The sequence below is a fragment of the Pipistrellus kuhlii genome, unplaced genomic scaffold (genome assembly GCF_014108245.1).
Source record: "Pipistrellus kuhlii isolate mPipKuh1 unplaced genomic scaffold, mPipKuh1.p scaffold_m20_p_16, whole genome shotgun sequence".
Taxonomy (NCBI): domain Eukaryota; kingdom Metazoa; phylum Chordata; class Mammalia; order Chiroptera; family Vespertilionidae; genus Pipistrellus; species Pipistrellus kuhlii.
The window spans coordinates 30,532,034-30,559,462 of NW_023425471.1; the positions used below are offsets into that span (position 1 = coordinate 30,532,034).

The 27,429-nt window shown below is 42.7% G+C and overlaps 1 protein-coding gene across 2 annotated transcripts in view; it reads right to left on the reverse strand.

Moving 5' to 3' along the window:
• Window positions 1-912: 912 nt before the first annotated feature.
• The window catches only part of DRP2 (dystrophin related protein 2), a 67,415-nt gene continuing 40,898 nt past the window's right edge, over window positions 913-27,429 (reverse strand). For both annotated transcript variants that reach the window (XM_036440000.2, XM_036440001.2), the window contains 20 exons: window positions 27,131-27,287; window positions 25,607-25,727; window positions 22,795-23,063; window positions 22,257-22,403; window positions 21,475-21,553; window positions 19,673-19,733; window positions 19,298-19,359; window positions 18,215-18,289; window positions 16,831-17,032; window positions 16,523-16,608; window positions 14,507-14,664; window positions 14,015-14,181; window positions 12,335-12,446; window positions 10,933-11,069; window positions 10,587-10,652; window positions 10,272-10,337; window positions 9,256-9,399; window positions 7,238-7,475; window positions 5,928-6,048; window positions 913-5,617 (listed from right to left, as the gene is read on the reverse strand). In XM_036440000.2, coding sequence (XP_036295893.1) covers window positions 5,493-5,617; window positions 5,928-6,048; window positions 7,238-7,475; window positions 9,256-9,399; window positions 10,272-10,337; window positions 10,587-10,652; window positions 10,933-11,069; window positions 12,335-12,446; window positions 14,015-14,181; window positions 14,507-14,664; window positions 16,523-16,608; window positions 16,831-17,032; window positions 18,215-18,289; window positions 19,298-19,359; window positions 19,673-19,733; window positions 21,475-21,553; window positions 22,257-22,403; window positions 22,795-23,063; window positions 25,607-25,727; window positions 27,131-27,287 — 2,593 coding nt within the window. In that variant the 3' untranslated portion in view covers window positions 913-5,492. The remainder of the gene's footprint in view (window positions 5,618-5,927; window positions 6,049-7,237; window positions 7,476-9,255; window positions 9,400-10,271; window positions 10,338-10,586; window positions 10,653-10,932; window positions 11,070-12,334; window positions 12,447-14,014; window positions 14,182-14,506; window positions 14,665-16,522; window positions 16,609-16,830; window positions 17,033-18,214; window positions 18,290-19,297; window positions 19,360-19,672; window positions 19,734-21,474; window positions 21,554-22,256; window positions 22,404-22,794; window positions 23,064-25,606; window positions 25,728-27,130; window positions 27,288-27,429) is intronic.

A 27,429-nucleotide genomic window follows, 5' to 3' on the forward strand; every position in this document is an offset into this window, starting at 1 on the left:
TTTAATGGCCCAGTGATTCTGACTTTTGTATATTACAGTCCTGCAGTGGCCAATATGGTATCCACTAGCCACCTGTGGCTTTTGAACAACTTATCTAGCCTGAATTGAGATGTGTAGTAAGCAGAAAATATACACAGGGTTTCTGTGGGGGGACTTCTCTTTGCCAATGGCCTAGTAATCTCACACTATCCTCATAGGTCACATAGGCAAGGCTCAACTGCAGGCTGCTCTGGGCCTTGGCGAATGCCCTGTAATTCTACAAGAGCCTGGAAAGATAGGCAGTCTCAAAGGGAGCTCCTACAAGATCATTCTCACTCACTTCCTTATCTTGAGGGCGACTGCCATGAGGCAGTCTCTCATCTGTCTCCTTCATTCTGGTGAGTCATGGGACTTTATGCCTGCCCCCCAGCACCAAAGGGGACATCTGCAGACCATAAAACTGCTTAGCTACAGTTTGGAATTGGCTACTCAGCAGCAACGTGCCCCAGCACCCATATTACATGTCATAAGGCTCCTTTTGTTTCATTGTTGTCCTGTGGGACAAGGGGTGCAGGGACCTAGTACTATTGTTGTTCTTGCTTTTGCTGTCTCTCTAAGTAATAAATACTCTGGATCTATGTGGGTTTCTTATTTCTTTATAAGCCTGTTTCACAATTTCTAAGACTTCTTTAAAAAAAAAAAGGAATCTAAAATATCATTAAGAATCATCTTATACTGATTACATGTTGAAATAATAATATTTTAGATATACTGTGTTAAATAAAATATATTAGCAAAATTTGCTTCACTTGTTTATTTTTACTTTTTAATATGGCTTCTAGAAAATATTAAATTGCATATGTGTCTCACATTGTATTTCTATTGGACAGTGCTGTTATAGATTAGTGAAAAAAGAAAAACTGTGGTAGCAAAGTGGGACTAGCAGAGTTTTATTTTGGCAGAAAATGGCATTTATAAAAAACTATCACCACTGATTATTTACAAGGACATTATACATATAATCTAGAGAATAATTGAATAAATGTAACTTTATGGCCACTTACTGCATTGTTCTTTTTTTGTATGATGTTTCAGGCTGGTAAAAAAAAAAATTGAAGAACCATTGCCATAGAGCTCATTTGGTGAGGGTGTAAGTAGCTAATGTGTATAGTGCCTTAAGTAACAACCATTTCAGGTAACTGTGGTGGATGTAGTTAGTGGGGGTGTCTTTTTGGTACAGTAGGTATTGGACTCATCTAGTAACCTATTTTTTGCAGTGTTGCTGTAGTTTCTTGGCCCACCTTCTCTTCCCACACACAAATAAGAGAAGGGTGTGGAATATCAGAGTCAAAGAGTACATATATATAACCAGAGGAACCAAGGTAAACAAATACAAATTTATTCTTTTCAAAGAAGATTTCCAGGGAAAGGAGAAAAGCACCACAGTGAGTGGCAATCAAAGTTAACCAATTTGTTCCCAGCCCTGCTTCTTTGTCTCAAATGTTTCTAGCCTTATGTGTCACCCTTGTCATCTCCCCTGAATCTCTTCCCCACCTCCCATCCTCATGACCAGTTCTTGCAGCCAGCAAGCAGCATAGCTTTAGTCTGGCCTCAATACTGCCCTGGGGACAATAAGAACATTCAGCAGGCCCCTCAGCCAAATGCAGCAGCTGTGGGAGGAGATAGAGGCTGGGAGCAGAGCCCTGGCCTTGAGCCTTTCCTTCTCCCACAGCCATGGGTGTTAAAAGAATAAAAAGGAACTGAAATATTCCTTTGTTCCTAGGGCCAGATTTTGGCAGGGAGTCCCAGAGGTAGAGGTGCCCTGCTGAGCAACTAAGTCTCCACAGCTCTAGGGCAGGGCCTCCAGTTTTCTCTTCCGGGACTGTTTATCTTAAGGCAGCTACTTTCTTGGTTATCTGTCACCTATGTCAAAGAAACTTTGATGAAATTCTTGGCCTGAAATGGTTTCAGAGGCCACAAGTCTGTCATTGAGAATGTGTATTGAAGGAACACCCTAGCCTGAAGCTGGAAATGGAGCCAAGGTCCCAAACACACCACCTCAGACAATATGAGTATTACTTAAAATGAATCTGGAGGCAAACCATCTCCCAGAATTGACCTTTGCCTGTCCTCAGGGTTTCTTATTACTGTAACCTAACAACCCAGTTCCTGGAAAAGATAAACTCAAACAGGTTTCTCTGCAAGAAAATATTTCCAAATTTTGGGCCTTGAAGGAAATGGGTACTTAAAAGCCTTGATTTCAGCCTTTCCATTCTGGACGGAAGGGCACATGTCTTCCTGGGTAGGGCCCTCCCTAAGGTTTCATACAACAAAAACCACATGTCCTCCAGCCAGTCAGCCTTCCCTAACAATTACCCAGTCAACATTACCCCACTATGCTCTCACTACAAGCAGAGGCACCCTCAAAATGGCTTTTTGGCTTAGATCAGATTCTGCCAATAATAAATCACCTATCAATCCTAACTGTTTATTGATACTATATGACAACAACCTCCGCAAACACATTTCTTATCACAGCTCCTAACTCTTCAAGTAAGACGTTTTCCTCAGGCTGCCTACTCAGCAACTTCCTTTGCAACCCTTTCAGTCCAGGGCCATAAACCATGCAAAATCACATACGATACCTTTAGGAAACATACGTGACAGATGCCTAATGACATACACCACATCTCAGTAAGTGTCACCTTAATTTGGATTCACAGTGCCCAAGGATTCCTTTACCTCACTACAGGAAAACTGCCTGCACATGAGGAGCTTTGAGAGACAAATAGGCATACCTAGGAGATATTTTGGGTTTAGTTCTAGACTCTCACAATAAAGTGACTCTCACAATAAAGTGACTCTCACAATAAAGTGAGTTGTAATCTTTTTGCTGATAGAGGATCTTGCATTCAATTTGTAAAAACAATGCAACATCTGTGAAGCTCAATAATATAAAGTGCAATAAAAGGAGGTATGCCAGTACTTACCTCGGGCATTAAGGTAAACACAGGACCACAAAGTGTCAGTAACCCTGTTAGTGAGAATTCAACACTTCACCTGTTGCTTCTTTCCACCTAACAGCACAAATCCTACATAACAAAATCTACATCGCTCTACTATGCCTGGCCCGCTGCAGTTGCCACAGGCCCTCAGCAGCCCTGAATCTCTTTAATGGCAGGAGGGTTACAGAAAGGATTTCCCAAGATTTCCCTGGTAAAAGATTGTTTTATAACATCTATCCTCCTAAGACCTAGGCAGCCATAAGCCTCAAAGACCCCAAGCTCTCTGTTTTATAGCAAATTTCTTCTATCCCATTCCTGCCCACAATCTAGGCCACTACAAATATAGCTTCCCCCCACTCATGGACTGATGCCTAGGCTCTGTGTCTAATGCCCACTTACCACCTACTCATCATATATCCAGATACCCAAGTCCTTCTTCCCAGAGACCTCTTGAGCAATAAGGTAAACGTTGTGATGAGGTCTGACACTGGGCCTTTGGCTTAATGCCCCGTGGTGATTCTAGAAGGAGGCAATCCTAGGCTTTTGCATCTAAGCTTCTGCCTTCCATCCTATACAGCAGATAAATCTAGCTTCCCAGAAGCTGTATTCATTGGCACACTGCTTGATTATAACAAAGCACCCCAAGCATCTCATACCCTCCTGACCTCAGTGGCAACCACAGCTTTCTTCATGGACCTGAGCCAGACTCAAGAACTGGAAAGGGCTAGATAACGTATTCTGTGTCTTAGCCTTTTACAAAAAGGCCACTAAAAGCCTCTTTGTTACTTCTTTTCTGCATGGGGTAGGTAAAGCTTAGATTTGCTCTATTATGGTACCTGGAGCATCATTTAAAGGAGCCCTGGAAAATTCATCCAAGGCCCTGGTCTCAAGGGAAGAAGATTTGCATTGAGTAAAGAGAAGAGATTGACTCTTCCTGTTAGATTCCTCTATGGCCACAGGCTTCTGTTGCTTTGGTATTAAAGAGAGCTCACCCCAAACATGAATAGAGAGTCATCATAGGGGAGCAGCCAGGATATATCTATCTGTTCAACCGGAGGCTTGGGCTAACAAAAAGCAAGGCAGAACATTAATACTTCAAGAGGTATTAGAATTTAATGTGTGAGTGAGGCCAGGGGAGTACTAATATACAGTAGATATGTAGGATAGATATGTATGTATATAAATTTAGGCAAATGAAATCAATTTTAGGGCTCTAGATCGTAAAGCTCCCTTTGAAAGAAAGCTGCCTCAGTGGGCTCTGACTCTATTCAAATTTCCCAAGATCACTCCTCCCTCCCCAGCTATATATTCTGACTGGTTTCTGGATAAAGGGATCATGGTATACATTGCCTAGTAAGAGTTAGTTCAGTTTGAGATTTGGTTTCATCTTCTGGAGAGAATAGTTTTATGCAATGGAAGGCCATGCTGTTGCCTGGATGGAAAATGGTCAGTAGCTCCTAGGAACAGGCCACTATTTAAAGTGGCCCATTGCATCTGCCTTAGGATTAGCTGGAGACAATCGGCCACCTCACCCAATTCAGTGTAAAAGAAGAAATATTGTTGGGCAGTCACACTCTTCCAGGCTAGCTGGTGGCTTCCACTTCTCACCCAAAGAGAGCAAGACCCCTTGCTGAGTAAGCTGCTTCCCCTCCCCCAGGGCTGTGAGGGTAGATTCAGAAGAGCCAAGGGTGGCTTCACTTGGATTTCCAAAGAAACTCAACTGTTCTCGTATGATGCTGATGCCTTCAGGAAAGAGTAGCATAGGGGGTGGGGATGGAATCTGAGCCCATAAATATTTCTATAATCTTTCCAAATGTAAGGTGTAAATAGGACCCAGAATGAACTGTTCCCTTCCCCATGAGAAAGGTCTGCCAGTAGAGGTCTGAGGCAGAGAAACTGAATATATTGTATTTGAGGAGGAAACAACATCTAGGTAGCATCAGGATGGCTAGAGGTATGCCCTCGAGCTGAAGTAATATGATACATGCTACCCCCAGATTTTTTTCAGGGGCACTTTGATGGAGAGGGGTTGTCTCAGGGATACCCTTTTACCTTTCTGAGTTGGTCCAGAAAATAGGGCTAACTCCTGTGGATTAATAATGTTGGAACCCTGGGGTCATTAGGCTTCCCTATCTCCATAATTCCATGGAGAAGAAAAGGATACAACAAGTATTGCTTAGCACTGCAAGGCAGTTTCTTTGCTCCCCATCTGAGTGGCCTCCAAGTGCTATTTGCCTGGGTTGCAATATAAATCTACTTAAGGGACCAGTCTCAAACTTGAAGATTAAAGGGCACATTTCTGGAGTCATAGGAATCATTCCTTTCCCGCCCCGATCCTCATACACCCACCTCACATACCACCAGATTTCTGCTGCTGCCTAGAGCCCAAATGACTCTGGCTCAGACATGTGGGGCCAGTGGGGACTGAAAAGGTTGGGTGAAGACTGAGGAAAGGCTTTGACAGAACTAGTAGAGGACTATGCACTATAGGATGGGGATATGGCTCCATCAAGAGGCCAGCAGTGTGTTGGCAGTCACATCAGAGCTTCGCACACTGGGGAAGGCATGGCGAAGCTTCTCCATAATGTCCTCCAAGCACAGGCTGACATTTTGGCTCTTTGAACCCACATCATCTGTGTTAGAAAAGAGAAATTTGGAAAGGAAACTAGAGATTCCCTAATGAAGCAAAGGGGCTACAGTAGGACACCACCAGTGGAAGGGCAAACCCACAGCATTTGTGTCTTCCCAGGGGGTACTACATGGGTGGTGATCAATATATTATACATATGTAGAATTAAAAAATGAATGAATTAGTCAATAAACCAATCATCCCTGATGGTAGGCTCAAAGCCATGAGGAGAAACCAGAACCAGCCCTAGCAGAACTTTAAGTAGGAGATCTAGGGCAGGACAAAGCATGGAGGAAGGGCCTGGGGAAACTCACCTGCAGCCTCAGTGTCTGGAGTAGTCTGTCCCTTCTCCTGGGGGTGACTGCCTTCTGACTGCTGTGGAGAGGAAGCTAGAGAAGAGCCTGCAGAGCCATTGCCATTTGATTCATTCTGTGGCTAGGAAGAGGTAATGCATGACTTAATTGGCTTTGCCTTCCTGACCTTTGACAGACTCCTGAACTCAGAAGGGGCCTTAGAGACCCATGTCCATCCCTTTGCACTTGGACTTTAAGAAACTTTGGTAGTGCCCCAAACAGTGGCCTACCCTTTGCAGAAACTTCTTAGAATATTCAATTACCAATTACCTTCCTCCTTCAACAAGATATATTAAAGTCCCCTAGTTCTTGTAAGAATGGCATTGCACCTAAAGGTCTCTTGCTGTTATGTCAGCTATAATTAAGCTGTTCAGAACCCAATTCTCTCTAGAAATGTAGAGTTGCACACCTGATCCTCAATTCATAACATATCATATATTAGAGACCTCCAGGCATCTAGAGTTCATCCCTTGGAGGATCTGGGGAAGAGACAGGGGGTGGTATCACCTGGTATGTATAATGACAATAGGTAACATTTATCACGTGTTTACTATATTCCTGGCATTGTACTAAATTCTTTAAATGTATTATCTCATTTTATGTTCACCACAGTTCCATGAAGTTGGTATATTATTATACCTATCTGGCAGATGAGGGTACTAGGGCTTAGTGAAGCTAAGTAACTTTCCTAACACCCCACAGTCACTAATTGGTAGAGCCACATTAAAACACAGGACATTCTGACTCTAGAGCTACACTATATCATATACACTATCTCTCAAAGAAGAAAGGGATAAAAAAGTAAAAAGAGCCCCCTTCACAGAAAAAAAAAAATCTTTCTCTTGCCAAGTATGTTCAAACTTGATTATTTCCAGCAAACATATGATAAAAACCAATTTTGGATGATTCTTTGAACTTTGTTCTCTCAATACTGGGTTCAAATAGATTATAGGGAATTGAGCTCTCAGAAGTCCTCTCTCTGCCCTAGACCCCACAGTGGCTTGAGAGTAACACACAAGGATGGAGTGAAAGCTAGATGGAAGAGAATTGGCCAAGTAATGCAATATACCAGACCTCCCCTCCCCTTTTCTCCTTCCCTTCCCTTCTTTTCCCTTCCCCAATTTCCAGTGCAGTTCTCTTCAGAAGGCCACCTAATAGCCATGGCCAAGGAGTTCTTTCTTTACTCCCTGTTGTCACATATCTACTCCACTCCTCCCCATCTCTATCCCCTGAATGGGTCATACTAGCCCTTCCCCTGGCTTCAGCCTCACCTGCAAAAGCAGTTCCCTTAAGCGCTGCAGCTGGGACTCTAGCTGCTTGTTGTGGTCTTCAAGGATCTGCATGCGTGTCTCCAGGCGGCTCTTGTGCTGCCGAAGGATCCGGGCCTCAGCCAGAAGCTCCTCATTGCGGTGGTCCTGTGCCACCTCAGCAGAGCCTTCAGCCAGGGTGGGTGCCTCAGCAGCCTCCTCATGCTGCCACTTCAGGCGCCTCAGCTCTCCTTGGAGAATCCTGCCACGGACAAAGAAGCCAAATCTATAGCCCTAATGAGTTGTTGACTATCCCAAATGATCCCCCATATCTGGATGTGAGCAATACGTTGGCTCTCCCATCTCCACCACCACCCCAGCCATGATTTTGCTTGAATGGTTATATCCACTTCCTTTGTAGCACATATGCCATTTATTCTGCCATCCTTGGGCCTCAAAGCAGAGAGAGCTATTATTTCATATAACAAATGTCTCAGGACTCTAATGTGCTGTTTAGGTGATTAATTCTAACCTTAAAATCAGGCAGAAATACAGACTGCAACAAATGAGGCATTACAGCCACTGACTCACCTTCTGCATTTTTAGATATTTAAAAGACATAACAAATAAAATATCACCCATCTTTCCTCTTTTGCCAACTACCCTCTTCTTTGGCCTACTTTGAACACCCATGTTGAGTCATCAAGAACACAGATTCCAAAGAGATTGTCTGCTTTGGGGGACATTACTTTTTTTTTTTTGGCAACAGAATTATTCTCTCCCCATTGTTTCCCAGTGTCTACTAACTGCTGCTCTTATGCAGTGCTTCTCAAACTATCCATAGTGAAGACTTTTGGGGAGATCACTTTGTAAGTTATATAAATTCCTAATCACTATGCCATACCCCTGGAACTAATATAATATTTTGTCAACTGTAATTGAAAAAAAAATTAAACAAAAAATAACTATCCATAGATTTTTTCAATCCACTGTGAACCAATATGTGGTCTGAATGTGCATGGTTAGTACACAGCTCACATTACACATGACTTGCCACACAAGTTCAACAACAAAGTGATCTATACCCTGTTCAATGAAGATAAATCCACTAATTATGTGCTGGGATGTCATGGCAATGTCAATAAGCATTTCTAAAAATTTACTCTCTGTTTCTATATTTATCTTGTTTTGAACCAGTAACAAACACCTTGCAGACTGACCCTGTTCTAAGGACTTGCTACTCCAAGTACAGTCTTTGGGCCAGTGACATGGGCACACCTGGGAGCTGGTTAGAAATAGAGGAACTCAGGCCCCTACCCAGATCTATTAATCAAAATCTGCACCTTACCGAGCTCCCTAAATTACTTGTATGCTCACTATTGTTTGAGAAGCACTGTTCTATGGATTCTACTGCATGCCTCCAAAGTTGTTTGGACCATCCTCCGGTCCCTGCTGCCATAAATACTTTATGGAGTTAATGCCATTCCTGTCATCTCCACTTTCACTCTTCCAGTCCTCAAATGTGCAATGCAGTGTTACTTTCCTCTTCTTTCATTACTTTCACTTAGTGCTAAGTATCTTTCCAATCCAACCCTGAAAATTCCATGAGGGCAGAAACATGTATACTTTATGGGTTTGTATTCTTTCTGCTTGCATCTAGTGGGTACTTGAATATTTTTGGATTGAGTTAAAGGTGTTAACCAGTTAATTGCCACGCATCCGAAGACGCTTTTATCTCTTTTGCGACTATAGATGCTTATGGTGCACAAAGGGTTAAAATAATTACTAGACTAGCTAGCACTTATTGAATACTTACTCTAAGCTAGGCACTGGCTAACACATTATATGCCTGATCATTTGATCTTCCCAAGTGGCCTTAAGGTGGAGGTACTATTACCAATAGCCCCATTTTACAAATGAGGAAATGGAAGGTCACAGAATATAACTTGTTTGAGGCCATATAGGTAGGATGTGGAAGTGCCAGGACTTGCAAGCTGCCTGACTCTAGAATCTACATGGATCTGTGTCATTGCCACACCCACCGGTTCTCATCCTCTAAGTGGGCCAGGACCTTCTCTAGCTCCCCCTTGCTTTCTGTGGCCATGCTGCATGGAACCTGCGGTCCGAAGCCTGGCTCCCGGTCTGTAATGGGGCTGGAGTGCCGCAGCAGGTACTGATCCTCGTCTCTGCATGGGTGTGGGGAGAGGAAAGGAGATGGCTGGGCGCTGAACCAAGAAACAGCTCAAGGCATGAGTTCTCAGGTCCCAGTTCAGGCCTCAGGAAATGCATGCTGAAGAATTCAAATCTAAGTCACGTAGAAAGGGAAAAGACTATGTATTTAGGCTTACGAGGAGTGGAAGTATTCAAAGGTGGCAGAGGTCATGGTTGGGTATATACTATGACAGAGTGTTTTCAGTATGCTGAGGCCTGTGGATTCTTAAAACCATGTGGGAAATGATTCCCTGTCTGTGTTATTCTTCCACTCCATCTTCCCTTCTCTTCCCCATCCCAAGAAGGATCACTGCCTGCCTTAGTCCTGGTCAGGGCCAGATTGATCCATGTACCTCCTAGGCCCTCTGAGCAGGCCAGGTATCTCCCTAGAGATGCAGGGCCTGTTCTTGGGGCTATAGAGCCAGGGAGTATCTTTGGCCACACTTCAGTTATGTCCCTGGTGTCTTCCAGGGTTGTTGAGGCACTATCTGGGCCTTTGGCATCCTGAGCATAAGGTAATGGCTCATTTCTGCAAAATTAGTTGAGAACATAGTCTTCTTCCTCAAAGTTGGGCAGAAAAGAATGGGATTGTGCAACAGAAAGGGATCTGGGCAGATGGCAGGGAGGTAGTGTTCATTCCCCCCACTCAGTTAATAGCAGGCAGACTGCTTCTCTTACTAAACTATTGTATGTGCCCAGAAAGCAGTCTCCCTTCCTTAGGGTATCAAATACCCTAACTACCATACTACCTCCCCTGGAAGATATAACCCTTCCCAAGTAAATGGTGGCAGAAGGATCTTAAAGAAAGCTAGCTATTCCTGGAAAAGGAGCAGCTGTGAAAACTCACATGCTGTCATCTGGGGACAGGCTGTCATTAAAGAAGGAGCAATTTTGATTTTCCATCTCAGCAAGCCTGGGAAAAAAGAGCAGGAACAAGGGAAAACAAGATGTGGGCCTGCTTTCATCTCAAGGATTCTCATCCCACAACAGAATATTAGTTTTGGGGGCTGTCCCAACCATACCTAAGTGTTGGGCCTCACTGACTGCCACATACCCCACTGTGCACACCCTCCCCAGCACTGACTCCTTTCTCTTTGCCCCAAGCAAAAACCCCTTCCCCATGATATTCCTTGTAATCTCTATCCCCCAAACCTGGTGGTACCTGCTGGCGAAATGCTCAATGCGGGAGTGTGTGTCAGCATGTGGCAACCTCGGGGAAGAAGCCGGCCTAGAAGAAAGCAGCAAAGACTCAGAGGACCAAAGACTGGGCAGCTGGGCAACCTATTTCTTCACCCCCTACCCCAATTAGTGAGATGGGAAGGAGATGATGAGAACAGGACACAGAGACTGGATTTAGGCAGGATTCCTAGTCAGGCACAAGTTGAACTGCTCTGTCACGAGTTGGGTTTTGCCCTGGAGCACTCCCCTAGCCCACATAGCACTCTGCCCCTTCTTATACCAAGGCTCAGTGAGGCTGTCCACAGTTCCCACCAGCCACTGGTACTCACGTCTCACTGAACTCGACCTCCAGCACTGATTGCACAGGCAGATAACCTCGCTGAGGGTGTTTGCTGAAATAATGCTTTGAGCGGAATTTGTTCTTTAAGGTTGTGGCAAAGTCTCTCATGTTCTCACTGGATGTGGTCTGAGGGGAAAAACGGGAGAGGGACTTACCTTAAAGGCTTTGGATAGGGTAGGTGTGGCTGCTCCCCTAGAGCAGGGAACATGACTGGTCCTCCACTCTTGTTCATGCCTACTACATCCCACTCCTAGAAAAAGGTCTAGAAAGACACATGCCAAACTGTGAATACTGGTTGTCTTTGAGAATTTGGACCAGAGGGGTGGGGATCAGGCTGAGGAGAGAGAAAGACTTTCATTTTATACTTTAAACACATCTATATTATTTGAATCTTTTACAATTAGTATATATTCATTAATTTTTTAAATATCATTTGCATAAATTCTAGGGACATAGATCAACAGGAGGTAGAGGATTATCAGTATACCATTTTGAGCCAGTTTTCCATGTATATCTTTTATAATATTTACCTTAAAATGATAAAAGAAAAATAAAGGGCAATGTCCCTGCTCCTACTGAGTTGTACATGTTTCTGTGCCAACAAAATTTGGAGAAGAGATGATAGCTTGGAGAGATGGATTATAGAAAAACAGGTTGAAAAGTAGGAGGTATGGTGGGAGACAGCAGTGGGGAATATAAGCAGCCCAGACATGCTTGGGTCATTGGGAGTATCTATAAAATAGGATGGAATAAAGGAGTTGAGGAAGCAGAGTCAGCTCAAGCAGCTACATCTGGAGCTGTGGATCCTGAGCACAGCAGAGGAGAAATTGTGTAGCTGGAGTCCAAGGATGTTGACCAATTTGGACTCAAGTGGCTATGAAGGGCACAGTTCCCAATGAAAACCAAGTGAAATTGGGGAGCCAGGTAAAGAACATACCTCCTTCTCCCCGCCCCCCCAAGAGACTGATTAATTAATTCGAGGACAAACTTTGGTATTAGAGAGATGGAAGCAATAACAAAGTAGCAGGTGAAGACCAGGTGACAGGAGCAATGTAAGAAACTAGGGGGGTGGGGGGAGAAGCTAAAGTGAGCAACAGAAGCTTGTTGCCTGGAACTGTCTTACACTATTTTTCCTGAAACTTCTCTCTGCAGGAAAACAGTGAATATGTCCTGGGCTCTTATACCCAGCTGTGGCCCTGGTGATGGAGAAGCCCTGCTGGAAGAACATAGAGGCCTGAATCCCCCAAACTGGTAAATCATCGGGACTATTGGGAGAATGCTCCCCAGAGGAGGGCAGAATACAGTTAGTTAGTCAGTGCTTGGCTAAGTAGATCAAGGGCCCAGAATCTGAGAGCTGTCTTCCCCTCCCACTCAGCCCCGAGGCTCCATACCGGGGTGTAATACTCCATGATGGGATAGTGCAGCTTGTTGCCTTTGCTGGCCTTGCCTGTCAAGAAGCAGGTCTGGCAGATGTCCACATTAAATTGTTTCAGACTCCGGTACCTTGGGGAGATGAAAGGTTGTAGGACAGAGTATCCAGTGGACTATAGTGACCTCCCCATTTCCCTAACATACAAATATATACACACATCAGAAGGACGTAGGACATGGAGCCATAACATGCTCAACCTCCTATACATAGCAGTGGCTGAGTCCTTACTAAATGATTAGCCTTATTCTAAAGAGCATAAGTCTCCATAAAACTACATGCTCAGACTCCTAGGAAGTGTGGGAAATAGCACTGTTTCACCATCCTTTTTAAAGGGAAGAGGGGTGCAGGTATAAATTGCTCACAATAGCAAATAGCTTTCTAAAGAAGGATTATCCCAAAAAGTCCAGTCTCACCAACTACATTGGAGAAGTCACTCTTCCCATATGAAGGCCGCTTATTCTACCAGTCCTGGGTAAGTTAGCTAAAAGTTATTTCCAAAAGTTTTTTTAAAAAATAATAAACTCTATTATTACCCAACGTAGACTAGACCTTCAGATCCAGTTCCAAAGCCTGGCTGAGCTGCCCAGACCTAGTAGTATTTAGAATGGTGAAATGCCTAGACTTTGAGAAGTCAGAGGATCCAACATCTTGTCCTAGATCTATACTAACCAGCTGTGTGAACTTGGGCAAGTAACATTCTACCTCTTTGCCTCATTTGCTTATAAAAAGATTCGGTGGTTGTAAAAAGAGTGTGTGTTAGTGCTTTGAAAAGTCAAAAAACAGCATTGTATGATGAACGTCAATTTCAGGATAGTGGCTATTTTTGTGGAAGGGGAATGAGAATGTAATCAGTAGAACTTAAAATGTACTGCAATAATTTTTTATTTCTTACAGTTGGTGGTGGGTAAGCACTGTGGGATGCTGGAGCTGGTTCACAACAGCTCACAAGAGCCAACTGTTAAAATTTCAGGGAGTTTCTAAGCTGGTTGTTAAATACAGCCATTATTAAAAAATAAATTCTATAAACTCACAATTAAGTAAATGACATTAAAGACTGAAGTAATAAATACTCAAAACTCACGAGGTTGTTTATGTCTATTGGATCTGCATGGTGGAAATACTATAAATAGTGTGCAACTGTGCATCTCTCCTCAGTCCCCTGTGGGTAGCTAGACATGGGCCACAGTGGGAGTATTTACATCATGGAAATTAGCAAATGCTAAAAATTAGGTTCTTTTCTTGCTTTCTGGAGAGTCAGTTGTGAACCATTTGCCAGCATACCATTTGGTACATAGATGTTCTTATATCAGGATGCTGAGGCTTCTGAGTTCTACTTAATGCTCCTTGGGAAACCAGAAGCAAATTACTTCCATTTCTGTGCTGTTCCCTCACCCACTCCCTTTGGCTTCTCTATACATTTTTGTAGGTTGGAATATTTCACAATACAACTAAAACTAAAGAAAATATTTCCGATTTTTAAAAATGTTAAACGTTGTGCGATAGAATTACATTATATACTAATGTACACTAGATTAGCTGTAATTATATAATTATGCAATACATTTAAAAAATATATGATTTATTTGCAACATAGCCTATTTACAATTATTATTATTCCATCAGGTACTGTTTTTCCTACCTGAAGCCCTTGATGGGGCACTGTCTACAGATAGAGCACTTGGTCTGATGTTTCACTTGCTCAGCAATGGTGACCCGATGCAGAACAGCCAGCCACACCATGGATTGGGGCTCTAAGTTGACCCATTCCAAGAACTGCGAAGCTTCAATGACTGGCTTCCCAGTGCTCTAGAGAAACAAGAAGTCCAATGGACTAAGGCCCAAAGTGTCCCTAGAATGGCAGTCCTCAGAGGAACAGGATAACTAGCAAGACCTGGGTTGACCTATTCTCCAGAGGTGACTACTTCTGTCCTGTCCTAGTAGAGCTGACACCCTCTTTGGCAGGACTCTGACCCTAAAAGCCCAGAGAACCCTCTGCCCTCTTGTTCCATCCCAAAAAACTCTCTTACATCTGATCAGTGCAGATCAAAGCCTAGCTCTTAGTCCTCCCTCCCTTCTTCCCACCCTCCCTCCCATAAACCCTCCCTTCCATCCTCCCAAGTTCCATACTCACAAAACGGAAGCAGCTACGGACACTGGGCTCCACATTGCTGCCCCCAAAGGCTGCCACTTCCCCCAGCTGACGGGGCACCTGAATGGCTTCATGAAGCAGGACACCAAGGTGGCGTTGGTCACACTGGCTGCCCGAGTTGGCTACTTGACTGAAGAGGTCTGCTGGCCCCACAATAAGTCATGGCCAACCCCAATGCAGAAATGGCCAGAGAATGAGCAAGGAGAGAGCAGAAAAAGAAGACAGGGAAAGAGCACATAGACTTAGCTAATGACTTTTGAAACTGGAATACCTAGAGGTTCATCCCTGACCTTCTAGAAGCTCAAGAATTCTAAAAATGGCATTCTCTAAGTTCAGAGAGTAAAAGTGAGACAGGCAAAAGAGAGAGTACACCAGAAAGAGAGGGTAGAAAGATGAAGACAGAGAGCAAGCTGTGTGAGAGCAGTGCCAGACACAGATATAATACTGTCGGGAAAACAGATTCTTAAGAAGCAAGATAAGGGTGTATGGGGCTCAGGTGTGCCTGAACATGAGTTACAGCTAATCTGCCCTAGCTTATGTAGTCTGATACTCCGGTATTCTCTCAATTATCCACACAAATGGGAAGAAACACTGGCATGGGTCATCTAAAAAGAGAAGCTAGCCCTAGCCGGCTTGGCTCAGTGGATAGAGCATAGGCTTCCCGGACTGAAGGGTCGCGGGTTTAATTCTCGTCAAGGGCGTATGCCTGGGTTGTGGGCTTGATCCTCAGTAGGGGGTGTGCAGGAGGCAGCCAATCAATGATTCTGTCTCATCATTAACGTTTCCTCTCTGAAATCAATAAAAATATTTTTTTTAAATAAAAAGAGGAGCTAATTCAAAGCATTTGATAATCTAAGAATTATCTCTAAGTGATTGTGGAATAGACAGTGGTACTTGTATTTGAATATGAGCTACTATATCTGCCCTTGGGAAACTCTCCCATCCCACTCCCTTAGAAAACCTCCTCCAAAGATTACTGTCTGTCTGCTTCATACCTCATCTAAGGCTTAGAAAACACACAAACATGGAAGACAGAGGGCTTGGATTTTCATAATGGATCCATTACTGACTAACTTGCAGAACTTTAGGTAAGTCATGAGACTCTACACTGTAGTTTCCTTACTTGTAAAATAAAATAAATAATCATTGTCCACCCAACTCAAAGGAATCTTGGGAGAACTAAGTAATATAGCTATGGACATGCTCTGAAAGGTTTCCTTCCTTGTAAAGTTTTCCCAGACTGCTGTCATTTCTCCTCTGTGACCTGATATAGCACATATCCTTTACCATTCTGATTAGTCTAATTAACACTGTAAAATTGCTTTCTGTGTACTTTTGTCTCCTCCTCTGGACTATAAACCACTTGAAGCAGGGACCATGTTTAATTGAACCTAGCACTCACCACATTTAGTAGAGTGGTTAATACACCGTAAGCACTTGTCAACTAAGAATTCTGCTGTAGAAAAGTATAAAAATGTTGTACAAAAGATGAAGATGGAGGGGGAAACAAAGGTACTATGTACCAGAGAGGTTAAAAAATACAGGATTACATACTGTGCACTGTCCAATAATGGGGATTATTGCACCCTGCCCATGTAATCCCTGTGGGAAGTCTCCAGTAGAATGTGTGACATGGCTTGAGCTCCAGACTGGAGAGGGCTAAGCCTTATAGGCTATAGGAAAATAGAACTATAAAGTCTGGGCTTTGAGTACCCCAGGATGCTAACTCAGATCCTGGTAAAGTAATTACATCAGATTAGAAGAGACCAAACCCACTGGAGTGATACTGGCAATAAAAATAGGCCTTAAGCCCATCTTGACCTTCGGCTATTATAGGTTCTTTGCAACAGCCTGGACCAGAAAGTATCACAAGGTAGCAAGAGTAGTCTTCTGCTGAGTCATAAGACCTGCCTTCCGCTTATCTTACAAAGATGTTTCCTCCCGCCACACCTCTCCCTCCACCCTACTCCACATTCCAGAATTTGGAGTTGTACTCACACTCCAGTTTTTCCTTCACTTCTGTGCCACACAGGCATGCAATGCCAGTCTTAAAGGACAATGCCCGCATCTTTCCACTGCGACCACTAGGTTTAAAAGAAGAGACTGAGAACATGAATATATGTAAAAGGTTAACTTCTTGGCAGTCATTTCCTTCACAGAGTTGACTTCAGTAGGGCTCTGTGCTAGCCATGTCCCAAGCTGAGTTGGGTCCAAGTCCACCATGGGAACAACCCCTTCCCACCAGGTCCACTCCCGATGTCCCATTGGATTTCATCCTGGAGGCTGCCAGGGTTTCAAGCCCTTACCTATCAAAAACATTGAGGAGCCAATTGAGACTCATGTCCACACAGAGTGGCACGTTGACCAGGATGCCTCTTTCCTCCTCCAGGCGTTCATATAAGGCAGTCAGGCAATGAATGACCTCCACCACATCCATCACATGCTCACTGGCCTGAAGATCATGCTCATTAAAGATCTCCAAAGCTGTGGTTAAAGTGACCAGGTCCACTAAGAAAAAAAGGAGAGGGGAGAAAATATAGCCAAAAGAAGAACCCCAGGGGCTAGACAAGGAGGTAAGGCTACCAGCTTCACCAAATTTAACTCAATTTCCAGACAAACCATTTGTGAATATGACACAAGCTTGCTCTTTACCAAGGCACTCATTAGAAGGAAAGGGAAAGCAGAAAAAAAGCCCTTTAAATTAACCCCAAATTTTTCTATACACATATGTTCTTTGACATCCGTTTCAAGATGGTATGATATGAATAAACTCACTTTCTTTGTTGGACAAATCTATTTTAAATTTCTCTGTTTTTATACATATTTTAACTATAAATAGGTTTGTCCATAGATTTTGTCCCAAGAACCTAGTCACCAGTTATGAATGCTCAAGTGTGCCTGGATAAGTGTAGCATACCTGAGGAGAACTTTATAATTGCCCAATGTTGGAAACAGCCTAGCCAGATGTGCCAGGAAGATTGAATAAATAGTGTTTCTGAGAAAGGCCAGAAAGCACATTATATCTGCAACTATGTTGTCCCCTAACCACTGGCATATGCTTCAACAGATCTGCTACTACATCTAATCACCCCCAGATGACAAAAGAATACAGGCCTCACCCTGGCCAGTGTGGCTCAGTTGATTGAGCATCATTCCATGCACTGAGAGTTCACAGGTTCGAATCCTGGTCAGGGCACATGCCAAATAGCTGGCTCTATCCTCAGTAGGGGGTGTGAAAGAGGAAGCCCCCTAAATTCTCTCTAGTCTCTCTCTCTACCCCTCTCTTTCTCTTCTCTCCCCCTTTCTCTCCCTATCTCATTCCCTCTCTCTAAAACCAATAAAAGCATATTTTTCTTTAAAAAAGAACACAAGCCCTCAGTGGTTCCAAACCATCATCTGGGATACTTCCTGCCATAAAACAATTCCTTGATTATCCACGTTAGATGTGGAAGAAGGGACAAGGAAGAGGGTAGCTGTGGGTTAATTTGGAAACAAGTCTGGGACTTTGGGAGAATAGAAGGGCCCTAGAAGAGCAGGTGTCAACAGCCAGGATATCCCAGCCTTTGGATATCTCATCAAGTCAATCGACAACCCTGCCCAAGGTAGAATGAAAGTGGGAAACAACTCACAGATGAAGACGGGAAGAAATGGAGTGAGAAGGCCATAAAGGAAGTATTATGGGAGACTTACAGCGTAGTGCTTTTTGAACTCTGCGTAGCTTCATGGCAGTACGGTAGGCTGAGAACTTAATGTTGTTCAGATCAGCTGCAGAGAATGGAAAGAGACCCACTCAGATCAGGGAAATGCAAATTTAAACCACAACAAGATACAATTATACACCCACCAGATTGGCAAAAGATAAAAGTCTGACAATAACAAGTATAATATTATAAAAGATATGAATGAATAACTGCTGATAGAAGTATAAACTGAATACAATGTGGCATTAGCCAGTAAAATTGAACATTCGGGTCTCCTACAACCCAGCCAGTTATATATCCAGATCAGTGATTATATATCCAGATCAGTGATTTTCAAATGTTTTTTGCCCAAGACACATGGTGAGAAATTTATTTTACATCATGATCCAATATATATACACTCATGCGAGTATGTATAAATAACTGAACCAAACATTTCAGGAAACAATACATTACTAGATTTTACAAAGTAAAAACATAAAATTAATATCAGATATGACTTGTTAAAGATTTGTAGCACTTTCTTTCATATTTCCTAGTCTGTTTCAATTTTTAAAATGCTGTCATAACAGTGAAACAATATTAAACCTGTAGTCTGAAAAACACACATATGTGTACCAGAAGTCATTCACAAAAGCTCTTCATCAGCACCAAACTGGAAACAAGCCAAATGTCTATCAACAATAGACTAGATGAAGAAACTGTGGTATATACAATGGGACACTCTAGCAGTTAAGTAAATGAACTAAATTCACATAGATCAACATGAATAAAATTGCAACCTCATGGTGAGTCTGTTAGTAGCCAAAGATAACGCAAGTAGAGTCACATTCATTACACCTGGGAAATGCCTTTCAAAGCAGATATGGTTTATGTCTATAAGCATAATTCTTTAATGTGATAATAAAATGGTCCATTTGAGGGAGGTGCAGAGGGGATGAAAGGAGGCTGCTAGAGAAAGGACAAGACACTCACTTCCATCCCCACCTGCTTGTTGAATGGAATTCCCTTCTGTTCTTATAGAGCAAAGACAGCTAAATATCCACCCTATACAGGATCCCTGAATTCTTACCCAGGGTTTGGTATAATTCGGTCATCTTGGGATGGTCCCAGCATGTGGTCTGAGCCTGGTGGCTACAAACAAAAGCATCAATAGCACCAGGGGCCACACCACCCCTCACCCCCCTCACACATGCGCACACCACTCAGGGATAGGTTGGATGCAAGGAGCTGCAGGATCCAGGGTTGAACCCTGAAGATCCCAAAGCACAAGGGATCACCTTTACCCAGGTAGAATCTTGAGCTCTTGAGATGAGCAGGAGGAAAAACTGGACTGGATAAAGGAATTCAAACAGATAAGGAGTGACAGGGACAGGTAGAGAAAAAGACAGGCAAGGGAAGGGGTGGGCAGGTAACTGAGCCACTTCTGATTCAGACAGTCACTCACTTGATGTAGTAGGGAACTTTATTGGGTGAGATTGCTCTTTCCCAGGGAACCTGGACAGAAGCTGGTAAGGAAGAAGAGAAAGAGAAAGAAGCTGGCTACCAATGCTCATCAGGCCCCTAGAGATTCCCCTGCTCTGTCATCCCAAGGAGAGGTCAAACCCCAAAGGAAACACTTGACTCTCATTGCCAGATCTTAACAGCCCCAAAAGGTGGGGCAACTAATAAACACACTTCTTTCCTTGATCTTAGGACAACAAAAGGAGAAGAGGTTGTCACTGGTAACCTCATATGTCAAAGACAAGGCAAGGGCATGAACAGAAATACTTGACTTTGGTTACCCTAAAAATATTCTCCCCGACCAGACTGGCATTTCTATCCATTCAGCTATAGGCAGCTGGCATGCTTCTATGGATATGAAGTGGAACCTACATTCCTCCTGGGGCTCAAAGCCCTTCCCCAAAAAGGTCAAGTTACTCAGTCCTGTGGAACAATGGGGAATGGTACTGTCCATTTCTTTATGGTGAGGAACTCTTTAAAGGACGTCCCTCTCTGCTCCATGTCTTTATTTTCTGGATGGTGCAGGAGAGGCTAAGTTACCTTACCAACCTCCTCATTGCTATTTCCCTGAGTACAAGAGCCCCTGCAGGTATAACTACATACAAGTGTGTAATAGCAATAGTTCTGCTATTAAAATTTATTGAGTTCCTACTATGTGCTAGATACTCTTCTAAATGCTTTGTGTACATATCTAATTTTTATATCTGTATTTTGTCAACATATCTACTGTTACCATCCTGATATGAATCACTATAATTCCTCACCTGGATTATTGCAATATGCTTCTTAACAGTTCTCCCTGTTCCCACTATCAATCCTCAACACTCTGACTCTGTTGAAACATAAGTCAGATCATGTCATCCTTCTGCTCAAACTCCTCCAAGTTCTGCATTCCATTTAGAATAAAATTGCAAGTTCTTACCGTAATCTACAAGGTCCTCTGTACTCTGGCCTCTTGCCACCACTCTGACCTCCTACTCTCTACCTTCTTTGTTCACTTCTATACCAGCCTCCTTGCTGATACTTAGGCATGCCCCTGCCTTAACAAAGGCAGTTGTTGTTCCCTTTCCCTGCTATGCTCTTTCTTTAGACATCCACATAGCTCATTCCCTCACCTCCCCGAGGTTTTCTCTTCATCACCATACTCTCAGTGGGGCCTTTCCTGACCACTCTGTTTAGAATTGCAATGCCTCCCCCCTTTAAATTCATCACTTCCTGTTCATCCCTTAGCTGCTTTACTTTTTTCCATAGCACTTGTCACCAATTTGCCTCATATCTATTTTTACTTATTTATTTATGGTCTGGCTTCCCTCACTAGAATTTAAGTTCTATAGGACTAAAGACTTTCCTATGTTTTATTCACTGATGTAGTCCCAGGGCCTAGAAGAGTACCTGGTCCACAGTAGGCCCTCAATGAATATTGTTGAAAAATAAAGTCATTTAATTACCATAACCCTGTGAGCTAGGTAATACATTTACTTCCTTCTATAAGTGGGAAAACTGAGGTTCAGAAATGTTAAACTATTTTTTCAAGCTTGCACAGCTGTTAAGTTAAAGAGCTGTGACTCAGACCTAGGTGTCTCTGATTTGAGATCTTATCCTTTTAAGCACTACACTGCTTTATCCTTACTGTGCTTAGAATGTCAAGGTATACTTGGATCCCACTAGGTCCCTAAAGGACAACAGTAGAACTTCCTGGAAGGTGGCTGAGGCTCCACTAAGTAAAGTCCAGTTTGTCTCACGTACAGGAGAGGAAGTGCTGTGATCCAGGTCCAAAGTCCCTGTGGGCATCCTGGAGCTGCTTAAGTCTCTCACCAACTGATACCTATGGAACCAACAGGTAGGAAGTGAGTGGATTTATTCCAGGTATTTAGTGTGGGATTTCCAGGTGCCTCTGAGAATCTTTGTGAACTCCCTCATAGTCTGATTCTTCTCTGGTTCCAGCTCTTCCCACCATCACCCAACTGCTAGCTCTCCCACAGCATTCCCAAGGGTCAGAGATGAGCATCCCTAGTTCCAGACCACAGTCATTCTTTTTTTGTTGTTTTGTTAATCCTCACATGAGCATATTTTTCCCATTGATTCTCAGAGAAAGCTAAAGCGGGGAGAGGAATATCAATGTGAGACACATTGATTGTTTGCCTCCTGTGCATTCCCAATTGGGGCCAGGGATTGAGCCTGCAACCAAGGTTTGTGCCCTTGACCAGAATAAAACATGTGACCCTTCAGCCCATGAGTTGAAGCTCTAACCACTGAGCAAAACAGCTAGGGTCACAGTCACTCTTTGTCTGTCCCTGTATACTCCAAGTATCCATATTTAGACTGGTCCTTCTTAGATCCTCATTTCAAGTACTCCCGGTAGCTTAGAGGTTGAGAAGCCTGTTACCTGGCCCTCAATTATCTACCATTTTTTTCTCCTATGCAGTTCCCATTTCAATGCACCTTCACTTCCTTTGGGCCTAGAGAAGTTCCTCCCAAGTCTAGTTATATCGAGGCTCTTCCCCATGGCTCATTCAAGAGTTCTCTACCTGCAGCTGTTTCCATCGGATGTTGATCTGCTCCAGAGCCCGGGAGTTCTCCATTGACAAGTGAACATCAGAAATGGCAAGTTGATGGGCCAGATCATTAACCAACTTCACTCCATCTTTCATGGGGGATAATTCTTCTTTGAATAGCTGTGGAATCAGAGCCCAAGTCCCACAGTGGACAGATAGTGGGAAAGATAAACCATTAGTCATTCACCTCAACTCCTCCCTCTTCACTCCAAGATTTTGATCCAACAGCACAACCTAGATGCTTCCCTATTAGGGTAACAGGACTAAGATGTAGGTGGCCACGGTCCTTATCCTCTTCCTTTCCTACTCACAGAAAACATCACAGAAAGAGAAGACAGTAGATGACAGAGGAGACTCCAGCAAAACCAGCCCCCAAATCCAGCACATAAGTTGGTAGACTTGGTTGTTGTACTGGTCAACAATGGCCTCTCAGGAGCAGGAACATTGTCAGGGTCTGAGAGGAGTGTCAGGTATCAGGGTGGGCTGTAGCCAGGCGAGGGGGCCTATATACCTTAAGAGCTTGGATGTGGTCAGGGAGTGAATCAATGAAGAGATCCCCAATGGGCTCCCAAGTGGCTCGGACTCCCTCAGCCTGAGTCAGAGTAGTGCTTAATTCCTCCATTGCCCCTTGGATCTCCAACAGCTGCTCCAGAGTGCGCTCGATGTGGCGGTGTTGGTCCACACAGCGAGCTGTTAGCTTCTCCCATAGTTCACTGGCCACTGTCGCCTGCTTCCATACAAAGCGACTAAGATTCTGGATCCGCTGTCTGGGAGAGGTATCTGCAAAGGCAGGCAGGAAGACAGGTGAGGCCAACCAGTCAGGGGAACCCCATGGAAAGACAGAGACAAAGAGCCCTTTGTAAGATGTGCATGCATGTATACTCATGGGTATGCATTTGTGCATGTATTTATACAAATGCATTTTGCATAAACGAATCTGTAATCATTCAAATACATATTTCCCATGATTGTGCTCCTTTTGTACATTCAGGTTTTTAAAAAATTAAACTTTTTGTCCAGCCGGCATGGCTTAGTGGTTGAACATTGATTTATGAACCAGGAGGTCATGGTTCGATTCCCGGTCAGGGCACATGCCCGGGTTGCAGGCTCAGTCTCCTGTGTGGGGCAAGCAGGAGGCAACCAGTCAATGATTATCTCTTATCATTGATGTTTATATTTCTCTTTCCCTCGCCCTTCCTCTCTGAAATCAATAAAAATAATTAAAAAATAAAATTAAACTTTTTATTTTGAAATCATTATAAATTCACATGCAGTTGTAAGAAATAATACAGAGATCTCATGCACCCTTTATCCTGTTTACCCAAACAATAACACTTGAAAAACTATAGTACATTATCACAACCAGGATATTAACTTTGATGCAATCCACCAATTTTTTTCAGCATTCCCCATTTTAACTATCGTGTGTGTGTGTGTGTGTGTGTGTGTGTGTGTGTGTTTAGATCTATGTGATTTTATCACATGCATAGGTTCATGGATCCACTACCATAGTCAAGAGATAATGTTGGCCGAAACCGGTTTGGCTCAGTGGATAGAGCGTTGGTCTGTGGACTGAAAGGTCCCAGGTTCGATTCTGGTCAAGGGCATGTACATTGGTTGAGGGCACATCCCCGGTAGGGGGTGTGCAAGAGGCAGCTGGCCGATGTTTCTCTCTCATCGACGTTTCTAGCTCTCTATCCCTCTCCCTTCCTCTCTGTGAAAAATCAATAAAATATATTTCTTAAAAAAGAGATAATGTTGTTTTCCATCTATTATATCATGAGGATTTCCTCATAGTCTTTAAAAATGGGCACGGTAAATAGTGAGTAAAATATTTTAAGAGGCACAGTGAGGCAAACCTTCCAGAGTCCTATTTACATAATCCTGGAATGTAATTTGCATTAGTGTCTGCTGCCCACTTTCATACAAAGAAGGGATGCATTTCATGAAAGATCAACCCCAGAGAAATTAATGTAATTTGCCCAACTTTTCCACCTAGGTTCCTAAACTGTAGGTTTCTTCCTCCTTCAGACCTCCCCTTAGAAGTAAATTCATATTTCTAAACTCTAGACTAACTGGAACTGTCCTGTTTTCTCTTGAGTCTGTCCTATCTAAAGCCCATTGGACAGTAAATTGAATACTAACCTCCTACTGAGGGACTCAAGGAAATTAGAGTGTCAATGGCATTGGCAAAGGGCTCAACTAATGAAAGGTCCTTCCAGGCAAGGCAACCACTCAGACCTAATCACCACAGATCCCAGTAGCCTTATATGAAGATGTAGAGTGGCCCACTCTATTGAGGAAAGGGGCTGGAAGTCACTAGGGTCAGTATCAAAAAGTCATAATCAAATGTCTTCTCAAATGTCATCACCTAACTTCTTGGATTTTAAAAAGGACTTGTTACTTGCTGGTTGATTAGAGAATTGTCACATGTGTCTCTCAATGTTGGAATAAAGTAGTATATTTTAAAAGGACACTACTACTACTTGGATTAACTGAGTCAGTTCAATGCCTTTGAGTCTTTTGTTTTTTTCTTTTTCTTTTTTTTTAATTTTTTATTTTAAAAATATATTTTATTGATTTTTTACAGAGAGGAAGGAAGAGAGATAGAGAGCTAGAAACGTCGATGAGAGAGAAACATCAACCAGCTGCCTCTTGCACACCCCCTACTGGAGATGTACCCGGAACCAAGGTACATGCCCTTGCCCGGAATCGAACCTGGGACCTTTCAGTCCGCAGACCGACGCTCTACCACTGAGCCAAACCGGCTTCGGCTCTTTTTCTTTTCTTTAAAAAAAAAAAAAAAAATATATATATATATATATATATATATATATATATATATATATATATATATATATATATATTATTGATTTTTTACAGAGAGGAAGGGAGAGAGATAGAGAGCTAGAAACGTCAATGAGAGAGAAACACTGACCAGTTGCCTCTTGCACATCCCCCACTGGGGATGTGCCCACAACAAATGTACATGCCCTTGACCAGAATCAAACCTGGGACCTTTCAGTCTGTAGTCCGACACTCTACCACTGAGCCAAACCGGTTTCGACTGTTTTTTCTTTTTCATGCTTCACTAGAAGGCCACATGTGATGCTCCAGAGCCACATACAGCTTTGGGGCAAATGTATGTGTATCCTGCTTCAGGCCCTGTTCTCTTTGCTTTTTCTTGTAGTATGAATCTCTCTTCTCCAATTTTGGAAAACTATCCTCCTAGGTAACAGCTGAGAAAATGAGTTTAGGAAAGGCAGGAAGGTGTTTAGTGTTCATAGTTCAAGAGGAAGGGGGGAGAGAGGAAGACCACCCACCTTTGCTCTCCAAACGAGGCTCCTCTAATTCCTCAAATGGGTGCTGGGACAGAAAGTCCTGAGCTGACTCTAGCACAGAGTAGATATAGGGGCCCCGAGACTTCACATCTTCCATAAATGCCTGTGAAGTTTAGCAGCACAGTCAACAGGGAAGGAACATCTTTCAGTCAATCACTTTACATTCCATTCTACAATTGACAAGCTTTTTTCTCAGTGTAACTTGATCCTGTGGCATTGTCATGTACCTTTGGCCTACCCACACAAAAAGTCCTCCCTACAGGCAGAAGAAAGATTAATTGTGACACTGGAACATCTATGTAGTATGAAATGTGTCTCTATGCCACAGGGTAGAGAGAATTGTGGGGATTTGGGGCTGGGAATTTTGGTTCTTCAAAAGACTGAGGTAGTCCCCTGTAAGTGGCTTCGATAAATCAAAACCAGAATGAGCAATATTACATTGGTTTTAATTAACTTTTTATTGAAATATACATAGAGAAAAGTAAAAAAAATCAAAAGTGCACATCTCAATTAATTTCCATTAAGTGATTCCATCTCTATAACTAGTACTTAGATCAAGAAACAGAATTACACTAGCATCCCAGAAGAGCCCCTCAGGGCCCCTTCTGTTCACTATCTTATACTCCCCCCCACTTAGGTAACCACTATTTTGTCTTGTAATAACCACCGATTAGTTTTTCCATTTTTGAACTTTATATAAATGGAATCATAAAGTATATCCTCTTTTGTATCTTTTGTTTCAATCAACATACCATCTTTAACATTCATCCATGTTGTGACACAAAATGTTTATTTTCTTGCTGTGTTATATTCCATTTTGTATGTATTTTAATTGCAGTATAATTGACATATGATATTGTGTAACTTTAAGGTATACAACATATTTATTTGATATATTTATATTGCAATATATTGTCATTGTAGCATTAGCTAACATCTCTGTCATGTCACATAATTATCATTTCTTTCAGTGCATCTGCATATAGTTTTAGAAATCTTTTGCTATTTTCTGATTATAAAGGAAATATATGTAACAGAAATCTTAGAAGTTTTAGAAAAGTATAAAAAACTAAAAAGAACTCCAATTTCATAATCTAGACTTGTTAACCATTATGGACATTTTTATATATTTCCTTCTTATATTTTTATATGTGTGCATACATGTACAAATATCTATATATATTTTTATACAATTGAGATCCACCTGTATATATTTTTGTATCCTGCGTTTTATTTTATTTTATGTTATAATTGATTTATTTTACATGGCTCCATTAAAAATCATGGCACTTTTTTAAGGGAGGCCAATATTTGATTGGAGATATAGAAGAGGAATGCTTTGAGTTTCTCTGTGGAGTGTTATCCATAGGTTTTTAAGACCACATGCAGCTTCCTGTTATTTTAAGTATGTAAGCAGAGACTGAGTGTCCTTCTATCAGGGTATTGTAGAAGCAATCCCTTCACGACTAAGAGGCACGTACCATGGCCTCCATAATTTGAACCTACCGCATGTGTCTCCTTTTCCTGTTGCACCAGGGCCACATCCCCTTGTAGGGGCAGCTGGGCTGACAATTCCTCATCCTTTTGGCTGAGCCAGTCAATAATCTCTTGGAGAGGGAGCTGAAGCTTTCCACTATGGTCTGAGAAGGCCTCTAGGCGAGCACTACACACAATGGATAACACCAATGATTTTCAGTCTTGTTTTTAAGTGGCAAAACATTTTTTCCCAAACACTTATGTGAAACATTAATATATATAAACAGATTAAAGGGGAGTACTCTGGTTGAAGTAGGAGGAGGTCCAGA